This window comes from Scaptodrosophila lebanonensis, unplaced genomic scaffold (genome assembly GCF_003285725.1).
Source record: "Scaptodrosophila lebanonensis strain 11010-0011.00,11010-0021.00 unplaced genomic scaffold, SlebRS2 tig00000129-arrow-arrow-pilon, whole genome shotgun sequence".
NCBI lineage: Eukaryota > Metazoa > Arthropoda > Insecta > Diptera > Drosophilidae > Scaptodrosophila > Scaptodrosophila lebanonensis.
In genome coordinates, this window is record NW_022060583.1 from 1227627 (window position 1) to 1244664 (window position 17038).

The following is a 17038-nucleotide window of genomic DNA, read 5'->3' on the forward strand; positions in this document are numbered from 1 at the left end:
TAATGCCAAAACATGCATTTATTATTTTAATAACATTTAGCTCAAAATTATGTATAGTACATAGCTACATAGAAATGTATGTTATGTATGTATGTAGGGTGAGTACAAAGCAACTTTGAAAGTAGCGCAACAATCAGTTGAGGCAACCATTAGAAAATACTACCAAGATAGCATCCACACACATACATATGTACTTGTACATATACACAATTACACATGCATACAATACATACATACATATGTATATATTTATTTATATGTACTCATGGTGCAGAGAGACCGCATGGTGCTCAGTGAGCGAGGGAATTCTCTGAAAGTGGCGAATTCAATTTCATACCATATATGGTCAATGTTTGAAAACTGCTGGAGAACTGGCGCTGATAACAAGCTCCTCAGCGCGAGCTAGTCAAAGTCACACATCTGGCCTATGGCGGGCTTTATAAAACGTGAACCGACGACCAGTTTTCAATTCATTGCAGTTTGAGTTCTTGTGCTGTGTGGATATTCCTCCCGACACAAATCCGCTAAAAGCAGCCAGCAGTCGTCTAAACAAAAGACACAAAACCGAAAGACTAAATTTATATTTATTTAACTAATTTTAGTAAAGACAGACCAAAAGTAAGTATAAGCGAACGACCTTAGTTTTTGTTATTGAACCATCGAAGCAGTAAACGAACATTAAAAACGTGCAAAAAGTGCGAGATAATTTTTTTGTTGACAACAATTTTTTTTATAAAACATGTGAAAATGGTGCAAAGTGTTACAATGCAGTCGAAGATTGCAAGAAATTCGATTGAACTCGTGAAATTGAAATGGTCACGCGCCATATGATCAACACAAATAAAAAGCCAAACAAAACCGCCGAAGAACTCTGTTGACACAAGTCAACCAAATTGTTCAGACCTCAGTCCCAGCCCTGTTATCACAAGACTCGAAACGACCGATAAAGCCAGGGCGTGTCGCCCAGTGTAGATCTCTCTAAAAATAAAACCAAAAATTATTGTAGAGCACATAACAGTTACGATTCATTTCGTTTCTTTTGCCAATTTACAATTCAATTCGCAAACACTTTCTATTTTCCCACGCTTCAATTAACTTTCAAACGACAACAACAAAAATGTAACTGTCAAATGCACCGCACCCAAATAAAAGTTTGTCGCCGTGTCATGTGCTCTCAATCTTCTTCTTTGTACACACGTACATATGTATGTATGTACATACGTATATATGTTTGTCCACCTGGCCAGCAACAACAACAACAACATCAGGGCAGACAGCCCACAGCCTAAAGTAGCGCAACTTGTCTAGAAATAGTCACAGAAAATCGCGTCATTAAAGTTATTTGGAAAGACATGAGCATATGCCGGTTTTAACGTTTTTTTTTTTGTATTTTTTAACTACTGACAAAAATGGTGAAAACCTTCAACGCGCATTGCAAAGTCTGCAGTAGTGTGTGTGTTGTGTGTGTGCTGAGAGGGCGAGAGAGCGACGGCCGTGACGTGTACATACACACATACACTTTTCTGCTTACACTGCGCTTCGCTTCGAAACATGACCATATATGGTCACAAAAGTTGGGTACCCAAGCCGCTGTTGCCGTCGTCGCGTAGGGGTAAACAACATTTTGCCTCTTGTGCTCTCTTTCGCACGCATGCGCTCTGCGCGCAGTGTGTAAGCAAGCAAACAAGCTCACGCACACACATGTACAAATTCGAAGATAGCGAGTGACGACCGACAGACGTTGGGATCGCGGTTAACTGGCATTTGCTTTTCGCTGCCCCGTTCATTCTTCTTTCGGCAGTCAGTCGGTGCGGTTGCAGTCTCTTTTTTCGCTTGGCTTAGAGATTCATCAAACTTGAAGTAAATTCGCAAACTTTTGTGAAGTTTAAAATTCGATTTGTTTTTTGTGTAATCCGCTTAACAACAAAAAGGTAAAAATGATAACGAAACATAAAAGAAAATCATATTTGTGAAAAATTTGTGCGAATTTAATGCAAAGCAAGAATCAAGAGTTCGCCGGCTTACTGTAACCTTATTTTTTCCTTGATGGTGCGGCAGCCATTTTTTTTTTTACTCGCCTGCTTCCCTTTTCCTATGCGTCTGGATACACACATTCTCTTTTGCTTTGCACCGGCATTTGGCTAACTAGTGCCCCCTTTTTTTCGTGTTAAACATTTTAGTATGGGGCGGGGCTGATGCTCTCGAATATTCTGTGAAGTGTTTAATTAGTTACTAATTTTCCATTATTTTTCGTATGTTATTGCAGCCTACAAAATGTGTGACGAAGAAGTTGCTGCATTGGTTGTCGACAACGGCTCTGGCATGTGCAAGGCTGGTTTCGCTGGCGATGATGCGCCCCGTGCCGTCTTCCCATCGATTGTTGGTCGCCCACGTCATCAGGGCGTGATGGTCGGCATGGGACAGAAGGATTCGTATGTCGGTGATGAGGCACAGAGCAAACGTGGTATCTTGACCCTCAAGTATCCCATTGAGCACGGTATTGTGACCAACTGGGATGATATGGAAAAGATCTGGCATCATACCTTCTACAATGAGCTGCGTGTGGCACCCGAGGAGCACCCCGTGTTGCTGACCGAAGCCCCGCTGAACCCCAAGGCTAATCGCGAAAAGATGACACAGATCATGTTCGAGACCTTTAACACACCCGCCATGTATGTGGCCATTCAGGCTGTGCTCTCGCTGTATGCCTCTGGTCGTACCACTGGTATCGTGTTGGATTCTGGTGATGGTGTTTCCCACACCGTACCCATCTATGAGGGTTATGCCCTGCCACACGCCATCCTGCGTCTGGATTTGGCCGGTCGCGATTTGACCGACTATCTGATGAAGATCTTGACTGAGCGTGGTTATTCCTTCACCACCACTGCCGAGCGCGAAATTGTCCGCGACATCAAGGAGAAGCTGTGCTATGTGGCGCTCGATTTCGAGCAGGAGATGGCCACAGCCGCCTCTAGCTCGTCTCTGGAGAAATCCTATGAATTGCCCGATGGTCAGGTGATCACCATTGGCAATGAGCGTTTCCGTTGCCCCGAGGCTCTGTTCCAGCCTTCATTCTTGGGTATGGAAGCCTGCGGCATCCACGAGACCACATACAATTCGATCATGAAGTGCGATGTGGATATCCGTAAGGATCTGTATGCCAACACTGTGCTGTCTGGTGGCACCACCATGTACCCAGGTATTGCCGACCGCATGCAGAAGGAGATCACTGCCCTGGCTCCATCGACCATGAAGATCAAGATCATTGCTCCACCAGAGCGTAAATACTCTGTCTGGATCGGTGGCTCCATTCTGGCTTCCCTGTCCACCTTCCAGCAGATGTGGATCTCCAAGCAGGAATACGATGAGTCTGGTCCCTCCATTGTGCACCGCAAGTGCTTCTAAACGACTCACATCATCGTCCCATTGCTGGAAGAGGAGTATCAGGAGGAAGAGGAGGCGTAGATGTAGAAGTAGAAGGAGTAGCAGCAGAAGTGCGAGTGGCAGAGTTCATTTGGGCGTTGAAGTGCAGCACAACATCAATAAGAAGAGCAACAGCGAAAGCTACAGTTATTATTATCATCATATTATCATTGTTAGCATTCACACATCTTCGTCGAATGCTGCGTCGTGTTGTGTTCTAGCATTAACTTAATTTATTCCACATGAGATATATATGTAATTTTTTTTTTGTTTTTTTATACCTTTAATTATAACAAGAAAAATGAAATTTAAAAGAACATCAACATCTGCCATTCCGCGTTGGCGTTTGCCACACACACACACACCACATGCAAAACACTCGCTACTTCAGCAGCATGACAACACCCAATACCAACAACAACAAATATAAGAACCCTTCAAAAACAGTAAAAGCGTTAAAAGACACACCTAACAAACACAAAACGGCAAAACAAAACATCAGAGTTTTGTAATACTTCAAAGTAAACCTTATGTATTATTTTTAATTATGATGTAATTATAAACAAGTGAGAAAAACAAAAATATGAAGAAAAACTTAAAAAAAAAATGCCAAACTGTTTTATGCCCTGCCTATCTGCTTGTCCTTTTGTACCTCTCTCTTTGATTGTCTGTCCTTTACACTTGCTTAACCTTCAACTGTCTTGCTACTTCTGCCTGCTCTTCTGTATACCCGGCTTGCCGGCCGGCAACCCACAAACACATGTACTACGCAATCCAAGAGCGCAAGTTTCATGGGTCTTGAGAGAGAGAGTAAGGAGAGAACGCAACCGAAATTGCAATGTTGCAAATATTTATTTTTGTGTATTTGTTTGATTAGGGCACACTTTTCTGATTGCATGCTTATCGAATGGTACATGTTTATTAAAATGTGAAATGCGCTGCTAACGAACATTGTGCTTTTTCTTTTATTATTATATTTTTTTATTGCCGAAAATGTGGTCAACCACCGTTGTAAAACGAGTTGTTTGGGGGAGGGGGGGTGAGGGTCAGCGAACTTTGCTCTTGAAACCTGCTTAACAGCTGTTGGCAGTGTGCTGCTCCAATTTTTAGTCGCCGTTGGCTCGCACACGCACACATACATATGTACATGTAAAAGCATAATGCTAATGACTTGCATACACACAAGCTGGACAACTGTGCGTTAAAGAGTAGCGACTTTATTAACGAACGCGCAGAGCGATCGAGCGATTAAAGTGCCGTTTCAAATGTTAATAAAATGCTACAAAAAAACATTGTTGGCATAGCTGTAATCTTCAATTTATACAAATTCATATACATTCATATATGTATGTATGTGTAAGCATGAGGGTACCACCACAAAGGACCGCATAACCGGTCGTCTATAAAGGGCGGCTGTCCATGGAATATGCCAAGCTTAGCAGATCGATTCATGTACATATGTATGTATGTATTTACGAACGCACACATACATACATACACGTGTGTATATGTTAATGCGCGTATCTATCAGTGCCAACTGTTAGAAATTCCCGCTACAGTTATTTTAGAATATTCTTTAAAGCTGAGGCTTGACTTTTTATTTAGTTAGCTTTAAGCATAAAGCAATGTAGAAATTAAACATAAATTCTTCTAAAATAATGCGAAATTCGTTTTATTATAATTAGCTTTTATTACGTACATGTTTGAATTCATTCCAAAGATGAATCGTCTTTAGGTTATGGGATAGAAATGCAGTTCATCTATGTATGTATGTCTTATGTACAAGATATAGACAGATTTTCATTGAGCTATGCTGGTTCCAAATATTGAAGATGCAAACTGTATCCATGCGGTATTTCAGAAATATCATATATCTGTAAAGCACGTACTGAAATATTGCCCTTGAATCTATTTGATTAACAGCAAGCGATAGACCTCCTAAATGAACCAAATTGAACTGCACCCGAAAAGATGGTCTGGAATATTTTGCAATTAATAAAATAAAAACATGTCTTATCAATGAAGCTTTTGCTGGTGAGGACTGGGGAAATTAGGTGTACGAATAATATTAACACTGGTGTAGTTCAACGTTTACCATATTGTAAAATTTCCCCCACCTGGTTGGCGATTTTCCATTATCTCTTTTTGTTTCTTAATTATTTTAATCAAATAATTCGAATTTAGTTTTCTCCTCTACTTAATATTTTTTGATACGTCTATAACGTCTCCGATAACATTTGGCTGTGAATCGGGGCGTAGCTGGACAAATGGCGAAAAAAATTCCCCCAACGTGTCGGAGGCGTGGATAGATTATCTATTGTACAGTTTTATTGTTTATATATTATATTGTATATATTGTTGTAATTTTTGAACCAGCAGCCCATCTTGTTTTTTTTTTAATAAAATAAATATCTATAGCTTTCTTTTTACTTCAACTATATTATTACAAGTTAATTAATAAATTTGTAACTAAAAATGAAGAATTAAAAGAAAATTGTACAAATACTTCATGCTTTATAGCCTATATAACTTTTATATTTAATAGCTGCACCATTTGGCAATAAAGTAAAAAACTTCATCATTGAACAATATGATTACCAACAAGAGAGAACGCTACAGTCGAGCAAGACCGACAGTGAAATACCCTGTACCTAGACAAACTTCCGGCCTTGAGCTTTATTTATTTATTTTATGAGCCTATAGGCATAAGAAAAAGGAAGAAGAGCAGCGATCTTGATGCTGAGATCGTAGTACTGGAGTGAAATTGTTTCGCTAATACGTTTTCTTTTAATTCGACGATTTGTATAACATTGAAAATACAAGGTGGGTTCCAAAGTCAACAGGACTTTTGCGTTAGAATCTGCTATCTTTATCGATTGTCCAGTGAGAATTTCATGACATTTCATTGATTGGAAGTGAAGTTATTGCGTTTTAGGTGTCAGTATGTTTGTGTTATCGGTGCGAAAATGAGCTTCGAACAAAGAGCCAACATTGAATTTTGTTTTAAAATTGGTAAAACTTTTACCGAAACGTTTCAATTGATGGAACAAGTTTATGGCGATGATTGCCTATCCCGTAGCAGAGTGCACGAGTGGTTCCAACGTTTTCAAGGTGGTCGTGAGGACATAAATGACGATCAACATGTGGCCAATCAAATTTCGTGATCACCGAAAATTCCATCGAAACTGTGCGTGAATTCATAAAAAATCAGCCGAAATCATTATTGAAATTGATGGAAATGGCATTGATCATCTCCAAAACATCGATTTATCGCGTTTTGACCGAACATTTGGGCTTACGAAAGGTGTGTGCACGGTTTGTTCCGCACAAATTGACTGACGACCAAAAATTGCTCTCATCGATCGACGCTTGAGACCGATTATTTGACCAAAAATCACATTTTAGCCATTAACCACTCGCCGTATTCACCTGATATGGCACCGTGCGGCTTCTACCTTTTCGGAAAAATGCATTTGCCCATGAAAGGCAAGCGTTATGCAGACGTAGAGGCCATTCAAAAGGCTTGCACTGGCATACTGGCGGCCATATCGGCCAACGAGCTAAAACACTCGTTCGACATGCTATTGGATCGTGCAAAAAGCTGTATTGAAGCAGAAGGAGACTATTTTGAATAAAATAAATTAATTTTGCCGAAAAAACCATTTGTTCTGTTTTTTTTTAATTCCTGTTTACTTTGGAACACACCTTGTAGATAATTGTATATAGATTAGGTGTGCAAAGTTTCGTTTATGAAACTTTTAAAATGTGGATAGTATTGACGAAGTTCTGTAGCGGGGAGAGGATGGGAAATCAAAAAAATTAAATAAACTCGTGTTGCCTAGGGACTAGAAGCGTCTACCTACCAAGTTGGGTTAATGTGGGTTCAGCCGTGTCCGAAATCCAGGCGTTCATCCAGACGGACGGATAGACATGTCTAGATCGATTCGTCTCCTCATGTAGATTTAGAATATAATATAGTTTATGGGATTGAAGATGCCTCCATACAAACATACATACTATACTATAGTTTAAGCTACGGATACAGGTTATAAATATTGAATTGGGCAGAATGTTATATTCCTAGTGACTATAAAAGTATCATGTGCAATTTAGCCTAATGAGTTGGTTAAGAAATGGACAGTTTTATATGATGGATATGATTGGGACTTGTAGGCTATACTGTCAAAGATACGGAAATAATACCACAGCAACAGGAAGACACACTGAATGACTTAACTCGCCAAACTGATCAACACACTAATCTATGTATGTATGTACATAGGTATAGCTCATTTACGATTTGAAATTAAAAGTAAGAGATGCGAGTTGCATAAATTTGCATTCGCAATCGATCGGTAGAATTGATTGAGGTTCTTTTCTACTTGCAGGTCATGCTTAATCATATTTGAGCGTAATTATAGTAATTGTTACAATTTCCGATGCACACTATTCATGGCTTCTTCCTGTCCAAATGGTATTATCATTGAAAATTGCAACTTTGTCGTCATTGGCGCCTCGAGTAAAATGTTGGCCTGCGATATTACGAGGCGGTACGTGAATATTCATTGAGTTGATTGATCCCCCGGTCATTGTGATTTGATTTGGATCCACGGGTTTCGTTTGGAAATCAAATCAATTTGAATTGTTAATCCACACTTTCTGTGACTTTGACGGCCAGACGATAATTGAATAGCGTCAGGTACGGACATGTCAATAGCGGCGGCGTACAAGGATCACGAAATATTTGTGACCGGCGGCACAGGTAGATACCGAATCCCCCGATATGTCCAATAAATAAATAATCAAGTTGTTTTCACATGTTGCTGCAGGATTCCTGGGCAAGGCATTGATTGAGAAGCTGCTGCGCTCGTGTCACACGCTCGGCAAAATTTATGTCCTTCTGCGCCCAAAAAAAGGCCAAACGGTCGAGCAACGTCTCGATGCGCTGCTCAATTCGAAGCTATACGAGCGATTGCGCCGGGAGCAGCCGCAAGCGCTGAGCAAAGTGGTGCCGATTTGTGGCAATGTCATGGAACTGGGTCTGGGCATTAAGCCAAAGGATCTGGAGCAGCTGCGTAATGTTTCCATTGTCTTCCATTCGGCGGCCAGTGTGCGGTACGTGTTTGCCATTGGAATCATGATATCTATAATGTCAACATAATTTCTTCTTCGGATCCTCGACAGCTTTGACGACCCATTGCACTCGGCCATTTTGATGAACACTCGCGGCACTCACGAGCTGATCAAGCTGGCGCTCCAGTGGCCCTGTCTGAAGGCGTTTGTGCATGTGTCCACCACATACTCAAATCCGCATATCACGGAGGTGGAGGAGCGCATCTATCCGCCCTATGCCGATTGGAAGACAACCATTAAAATGGCCGAAACCTATGACGAGGAGACCCTGAACATATTTAACCTAAAGTAAGCGTTCTACGAGTTTGATTTTAAAAAAAACACACACAGAAATCTTACATTCATTCATTGCATCTTGTAGGTATGGAAACTTTCAACCGAATACGTACACCTTCACCAAAAGTCTGGGAGAGCATGTGGTCAATGATTATAAGGACCAGTTGCCCATTTTGATATTCAGGCCTTCGATTGGTAAGTGCATAATGCCCTGCTCTCTCCAAATACTTCGATTTACTAACAATATGTTTGAATCAATCGTTTTTTTTTTATCAGATATTTTGGGTTATGATTCCGTCTGCCAAATTCCACAATTTACTTGAGAGAGTCTTTAGAAACAAATGTTAATAAGTCTTTCAATTGCTTGGGTGAAGCTGAAAGACATTTTGCACATTTATAACTCTTGTACCATAATAATATGTTTGAATCAATCGTTTTTTTGATCAGATATTTTGGGTTATTATTCCATCTGCCAAAGTCTAGAATTTACTTGAGAGAGTCTTTAGAATCAAATGTTAATAAGTCTTTCAATTGCTTGGGTGAAGCTGAAAGACATTTTTGGACGAATTGAAATTTAGACACTTGTACCATAATAAGTAGCTAGAGAGATCCATTTGAAATATTTCGAATATCTGTTGCTAGATGGGATGTTTTCTTTTCGTACTCCATGGCCATATCGGTACTATTGTATTTATTAATTTGTATTTATGCAGTGATTTCCACCGTGGAGGATCCTGTGCCGGGCTGGGCTGATAATTTCAATGGACCGACTGGAATGCTGGTGGCCTGCGGCTTGGGAATATTACGTTCGCAGTGCTGTGATAAGAGCATTATTGCCGACTTTGTCCCCGTCGATGTGGTAGTCCGGGGTATGATCATCTCGGCCTACAAGTATCTACAGAAGGCGCCTGTAGCGGGCGATGAAATTGAAGTTATCAATTGTGCGGCTGCTAATATTTCATCCATAAACATGGGTGAAGTGATTGACATTGGACGCACCTATATACGGCAGAATCCGTTCGAGAAGACGCTCTGGTTACCAGGGGGCAGTATTACACTCTGTCCCGTATTACATTTTGTGCGCGTAAGTTGTTAGAATAGATTAGTTGGGCTAATTGGGCACATATTTATTATTAATTCGTGTTATTTACAGTTTTTTACACTGCACATCATGTTGGCCATCGCTGTGGACACCCTGCTGCGTTTCACCAAAGAGAAGCCCTTGTGAGTGTCGAGCAAGTTTCGGGATTGTTTTTGTTTTATAACTAACTCTTTTACCTCTGAACTTACAGCCTTCTGAAACTACAGCGCCGCATCTTTGCTACATTCCAGTTTTTGCAGTACTTTGCCCTCACAGAGTGGCATTTCAGAAACGATAAATTCCAGGCGTTGCATGACTTGGTTCCGAGTAATGAAATGTAAACCCCATCCGATGTGTTCCCAATCAATCAGAACTCACCCTCACCTTCTCTTTCGTTTTCAATTGTTCTGTACAGCTCGACCTTTGGTTTTATGCAGCACTCCAATATCGACTACGTTAAATTCTTTCGCAATGGCATTCGTGGAGCCAAGGAGTATCTATTGAAGGAGCCCCCTGATAGCAGTCGTGGCGCCCGTTTTCGTGTAAAAATATTCTTTGTTCTGGATACTACATTCCGATTCTTGCTGTATGGCTTACTGCTTCGATTGCTGTACAAATTCTTTATACGGGCTTACTTTATTTAGATAATTTCTGTTGTTGTTGCTGTTACTAAAAATGTAATAGCTAACCATTTTTTTTCTAGTTTTATAAACATTTTATTTGATTTGACTTTGGCTAAGGTAAAATGCGTTCTTTTTTTTCCTGCATAGAATTGTATTTAATGGGCATGGATGGGCTGAACAAATGTAGTATAGAAACGAATTTAATTGGAAAAACCAATTACATAAAGTCGCATAGAAAAACATAGAAAATGCGGCAGTTTTTTTGAACTCGCTAGTCACATCTGGCAACTATAAATGGCATGAACGCCATCTAACGGCTTTCAGCGCAACCCGTTACACAGCACGCATAACGATTCGCAAGTGCTGCCACGCTATCATTGTAGCTAATTGCGGTATTGACCTTTAATATTACCATAGTATATACCATATACCATAATATATACACACATGTATACACTTTATTACAAATTTAATTCATTAAATTATTTATTTGCGAAATCCACTCATTTATGCGGGTACATGGTAATGGCGATTGTGTTTATCGTTACTCGTTACCATTTCAGTGGCTCACGCTAGAGATGAGCGATACTTGCGTTTGTTATACATACATATACACATACAACATTGCCATTGCCAGCAGCTCGACAGCGAAAATTCTATTTACCAACACAAAAAGTGCAAACAAACAAACATAAAGCGTGAACTTGAAAGCGCTCTGCGTGTTAATATTATTTAAAACACGATTAGTGCAATTTAAAGCAGCCGCGTTCGTTTTTATTGTTGATTGTTTGTTTGTTTGTTTGTTTGTTTGTTGGGGCCGCGTTGAGGGTTCGAGTTCGTGTTTCGGCCGTTTGTTGTTGCCGTCAGCGAGTGTAACCGCGAGTGCGGGTGGCGTTGGGCTGCCCCCGCCCCCAACCCCCAACCAACGGCATCGAAATTGCATACACCTAATTGGATTAAGCGCAGATAATAGCAGTAGCTAGCCAGACAGTGGCAAGAAGTCGAAGCCGAAGCCAAAGCCGGAGCTAGGCAGCGGCAGCCATTAGGTAAAGATGGCCACAACACAACAATACTCGTTGCGTTGGAACAACTATTTGCGCCATCTGACCTACTCGCTGGACAACCATCGCCTCAACGATGATTTTGTCGATGTGAGTCTGTGTGTGGACGGGCGCAAGATTAAGGCGCACAAGGTGGTCCTATCATCGTGCTCCTCATACTTCAAAGAGATATTCAAGGAGAATCCACATCCGCATCCCGTCATTATATTTAAGTTTATCAAATTCGAAGATCTCAACTCGATAGTCGAGTTCATGTACCAGGTAAGTGTTTCTGCGCGCAAGAAGCGCTTGTGGTTCAAATTAGCATTCCATTGCATTCATTTGCTTTTGCAGGGCGAGGTGAATGTGCAGCAGGAGGCATTGCAATCGTTCTTACAAACGGCCGAGCTCTTGGCCGTTCAGGGTCTAACGGCCGAGGAGAAGGAAAAGCCACAGTTGCCAGTGGTGCCGCTCATAAGTGAACATAAGCTCATCAAGACGATACCCAGCACGATACGAGCAGTTAGCGAGCACCAGCAAGTGGGCGTTGCGGGCGTGGCACAAACGCAGACTGCGACACAAACCATCGAAATACCAACGGCAACATTGTTGCACACAACGGCTGCGACGCAGGTGGCAACCACTGCCCAGTTGCAAGTACAACAGCCACAGCAGCAGCAGCAGCAACAACAGCAAGTCGCTCAGCAACAGCAGCAACAACAACAGCAACAGCATCATCATGTACAAACCACACAAATACAACATATACAGGTGCAGGCAGCACCACAGCAACAACAGCAGCAAGTCACTCAGCAACAACAGCAGCAGCAGCAACAACAACCACAGCAGCAACAACAGTCAGCAGGACAGCCACAACATCTAACCATTACAAATGCAGTAACGCTGCCGGCAGCTAACACAGTTAAAAAGCGGAAGATAACATTCTCGGATGACGATGACAACATCTACACCACCGAAACGGTCGACTATGTCAAGGAGGAGCCGACCATTGTGAAAGGTGAGCTACATACTCTCTTCTATGCCCTTAAAGGAATGGATATTGTGTCTCGCTAGCATACCGATTAAAATCAAAAGTCGAAACCGAACATGTAACAGAGATAAAGCTCTGAAGAACCTTGCGAATCATCACCCAGATCGAGTTTGTTTTTATTAACGATATCTCTACTACTATGTTATCTACCTCAAAAGTGGTTCTTCTGTATCGCCCAAACTCTATAAAGACTGGGCAGCATCGGCAATTTTGTTGAAAAACTTTGTTGCTAAGAGATTTGTATTTGTTTGCTCTTAAATATGGGCTTGTTAGTGATGCAGACATCATTTTAATACGGCTTAATTTTTGTTTTACCAGCTTCTGAGATGACTTTCCTGCGTGGCGCCGTTAAAATGGATATACCCGACTATATAGTAAGCGAGGTGGATGATCGTTTATCCGATGGCGCCACCCCACAAACATCACAGGATGCCAGCACAGCGGCTGCCCAAACTGTGGCCCAGTACTCATCCGAATATGAAATACTAACCGAGTCTGAAATTGAAGAGAAATACCAAACAGAAGCGGAAAATGCTGAGATTTCCATCGAAATGAGTGAGTATTTGTTTCTACTACCTAAAAAAACACCTTATATAACAACTGTTATGTGAATTCTCTAGCCCGTCTGCTGGATACGGCAACCGGCACCACAACTACGGCCACCACTCAAGCAGTATTGGAGGATGGGGGCCCAGTGTCCGCGGGCGCAACAACCACAGTGTCGGTGACGCCGGTGAAAACGGATAACAAGGCCAGCGGCACAAACGGTGAGTGGGCTCTACTCACTAAAACGAAATTCATGGTACAGGTTTAACAATCAAGTGATATACAAGCATATGCTAAAGAAAATAGGGAAACCATTTACAATATGGAAGTGAAAAATAATGGCAAACGAACTGTCTAACAATCAGATAAGACCTCTGCCATACATATTAGATATGCTGAATGTGTATCGACTTTATAATCTACAAAGATAAAATAATAATAACATATACATATATACAATATGTAGTTCTGACAGACAGCAGACAAAACTTACGAAAATATAAACAAATTTGTTTTTGTTTGCCACAAAAATTTAATTCGTTTAGAGATTGCTATAAAATTAGTTAAAATAATAATCGCAGTTTCCTAAAACAAATGCATATGTATCCATTGTTAACCTAATGCACCATGAATTGGTATATCGCTTGTCTAGTTAGTTGTTATGATTGATCCGATATATGAGTTAAGTGGAACGACTGCTGACTATTGTGTATTATTAAAACTATGCGTATGCTTATATTTGATTTGTATTGATTTGATGTGCTTTTGTTGTTGCTATTGTAGGCAATATTTATTGACTACTACATTGACTACTAGCTTTTATATATTACATATGTACATACATATATACTCGTATACTACAGACATATATACTACTATGTCCTTTATCGTATTATTATATTGTGTTTTGATGTCGAATATGTCTCCAAAGTGTTATTGTTGTTATTGTTGTCGTTGTCGTTGCGCTATTTAATATAAAACTCTAGCCTATCCCACTCCTATATTCCAATCGCAATCCCAATTCCCTCCTTCTCTGTTCCTGTTTGTTTATGGGTAATGAGATTTTATTGTTGCTTGCTTACAAACACACACACACACACACACGCACACAATTGAAACACGAAATTGAAAGAGGAGTGAACCGTATGGCAAATGAAAGGAGGAAGAAAATACTGCTGACTATAATTTGCCCTATTTTCTGTATATTTTTAGATTCGCCCAATAATAAGTGGACAGAATGTCAGTTTTGCAAAATGGTTATAACAACGGTTAATCTTTGGAGACATATTCGCACTCAGCACACGCCCCAACCGCCGCGCAAATGCGATCTATGCAATAAGAATTTCAAAAACAAATACAGTCTGCGCGAGCACATACGCATCTCCCACGAGCAAAAGGTCACCAGCAAGACGGAGAACTGATGGACCGTCTTCCAGGTGCGTCGCAGCCTCCCAACTGAGACGCAGATGCCGCAGCACCACCTCCAACACCATTACCAGCACCAGCACCACCACCACAACCATCAGCAGCAGCCGCAGCAACAACTACAGCAGCAACATCCGCAGCTTGTGGCGCGCTTAAATTAAAGCTGGACATAGGCTGCGCAGAGTTAGAACGGGGGGCAACAGAGAGTGTGCGAGTGAGAGAGGCAGAAAAAGAGACAGACAGAGAGAGAGAGAGAGGGAGAGAGCGAGAGATAGTGAGAGATGTATGAAGAATTGCAGCTGTTTAATAATTACGTCCAAGTAAAATTATAGCAAATGTAACTAAAAGAAAATCATGTAAATCCCACCCCATCCTGTCCAGCGCACACACCCACAATCACCCATCGCCACACACACGCACACATACATACATACAAATGTGGGTGACATTGGAAAACGTTTTAAAAAATCAACTTTTTCATAAACTCATCGGCAAATTGTATGAAGAGAATTTTCCATTCATTTCATTCGCAATTGAAAGCGTTTTGTTTATCCAGCAAAAAGGAAAAGGGACAAAACCTAAGCATACAATATTTCATAGATATATAAATGTCTAGAGCAGTGTCTAAGTAGCAATGTGCATGGAAATACATATATATTTATGTATGTATGTATGTATATCTATTCATTAATATACATATATTTATATTGTAAGAGGCATTGTCTCACCCAATCAGTCACGACAGTCAGTCAGTTGAGTAAGAATAACAATTGGCAATTGATTTGCTCTTGTAACTATGTATTTATATATAAATATATACCCATATATGTTTCTTTAATATATTTAGTCAGCCGACCAAGCCATGTAATTTATTTATTATCGCGTTGATTTGATTAAACAATGTTCATCAACATGTTTATCCAAATCTTGATATGCCTGCCTACAATCAACTGAATAGGTGATAGGCACAAAACAATACCAAAACATTTCTCAATCTAGATATGTTAAGTGAAACGATTTATACAAAAAAATTTTAAAATAATATATATATATACTTATATTTTAAGTAAAATTAAGTTTGAAAGTGAATTGCAATAATTGTGGTTTCTGTACATTTTTATAGTAAACGTGTTGTTTCTATTCAGTTGCAGGCTGCAGGTATATAGTATAAATATATTTGATTTCTTTCATAACTCAAGAATCGAGATTGTACAAAATATCCGTTTAAGTTTCGACCTTACAAGTAATATGTATAGGCATGGGGAATCCAGAGCTGCCCCATATGGCTAACTATTGTATATTAGAATTTCAGCTAATTTTGAATTCGTTTAGGCCAATACTATGTACTTTATTTAGTTTATTGCCAACACTTGAATTTAATTTGCTGGTAGGCCTGTACACAAGAACTCGTTGAGAATGAATGTCAAGTCTAGCTGTGTAGGAAGTTAGATAAAAGTAATCCCTATAAACACACTCAAACACACAACACATACATATATACATAAAAATACATACCACGTTAAACGATAATAATACTAATAATACATGATATATTATTAATTGAAAGGCTAAAGTGTTTAATGAACGACTCATACGTATTATAAATTATACATTTATATGGATAACAAGATATGTCCGGTATAACAATAGCAACGGCAACAACAAAAACAAACACAACTTTTTAATACGATTCGATAGAAAAATACATACGGAATGCTCGAAAAATAGCAAATACCCAGACCCATAAAGCATATGCATGTATATACATATATATATCTATACAAATATTGTATATTGATGTGTTTATATACAAAACTAACAAATAAATTTCTGTATTCAATTCCAACAAATCGAAAACGAAACGAAATCGAAAGAGTCCCCGAGAAATCCAATCCATATACAATACATACTCCGATTGGGAGCGTAAGAAAAAATAAAAACAAAATAAAACTCCAAATACCATACGTATTTCCGCTATATTTCAAAACTTGAAAACACCTCTGTGTTTAATTTGACGCCCCAGAGATTGCGCAAGAACTCTGCATACTATATCTTCTGAAATTTTGAGATGTTCTCACCTATAGAAGAAGTGGAAGTTTTCAAATTGGCATACTTCTGTATAATTTTAAGCGATGAACATATTATTATAGCTTCCCCGAAACAAACTGCTTACAAAATTAAATTTGAAAAATTCTTAACGCTTTTCAAAGGTTGTAAAGTTCTATTTTAAATGAGTTTTCAAAATCTTTGGGCCATTCAACATTCCTGCAAACTTTCGAATTATGATTTCCACCAAGTTCGTATAACTTTCTAAATAGGAAAAACATGTTTTCTATACTCCAACCAACTGATTGCCATCGAACAATTCTCATTTACAGCCTCCAGTCCTGGCACACCAGGCGCCACATCCAGTCTCTCCAGCACTACGACGACGACGACT

General features: G+C 39.9%; 3 protein-coding genes across 4 annotated transcripts; all 3 read left to right on the forward strand.

The window, feature by feature from the left end:
- Positions 1 to 478: 478 nt before the first annotated feature.
- Positions 479 to 4030, forward strand: LOC115628929 (actin-5C). 2 transcript variants are annotated; one of them, XM_030525192.1, is made up of 2 exons: positions 479 to 618; positions 2267 to 4030. In XM_030525192.1, the coding sequence occupies exon 2, from the start codon at positions 2275 to 2277 to the stop codon at positions 3403 to 3405; it is 1131 nt and encodes a 376-aa protein (XP_030381052.1). In that variant the 5' UTR covers positions 479 to 618; positions 2267 to 2274; the 3' UTR covers positions 3406 to 4030. The 2 variants fall into 2 exon arrangements, with proteins under 2 accessions (XP_030381052.1, XP_030381051.1); XM_030525191.1 differs by lacking the exon at positions 479 to 618 and adding an exon at positions 1777 to 1931.
- A 4007-nt stretch (positions 4031 to 8037) lies between these two features.
- Positions 8038 to 10659, forward strand: LOC115628839 (putative fatty acyl-CoA reductase CG5065). The gene is made up of 8 exons (XM_030525081.1): positions 8038 to 8185; positions 8253 to 8538; positions 8608 to 8844; positions 8918 to 9027; positions 9546 to 9916; positions 9986 to 10056; positions 10125 to 10250; positions 10329 to 10659. The coding sequence occupies exons 1-8, from the start codon at positions 8131 to 8133 to the stop codon at positions 10555 to 10557; spliced, it is 1485 nt and encodes a 494-aa protein (XP_030380941.1). The 5' UTR covers positions 8038 to 8130; the 3' UTR covers positions 10558 to 10659.
- A 416-nt stretch (positions 10660 to 11075) lies between these two features.
- LOC115628841 (modifier of mdg4) lies at positions 11076 to 15590 on the forward strand. The gene is made up of 5 exons (XM_030525082.1): positions 11076 to 11858; positions 11931 to 12594; positions 12946 to 13182; positions 13248 to 13394; positions 14386 to 15590. Exons 1-5 carry the CDS (start codon positions 11589 to 11591, stop codon positions 14592 to 14594), a joined length of 1527 nt encoding a protein of 508 aa, XP_030380942.1. The 5' UTR covers positions 11076 to 11588; the 3' UTR covers positions 14595 to 15590.
- The last annotated feature ends 1448 nt before the right edge of the window (positions 15591 to 17038 follow it).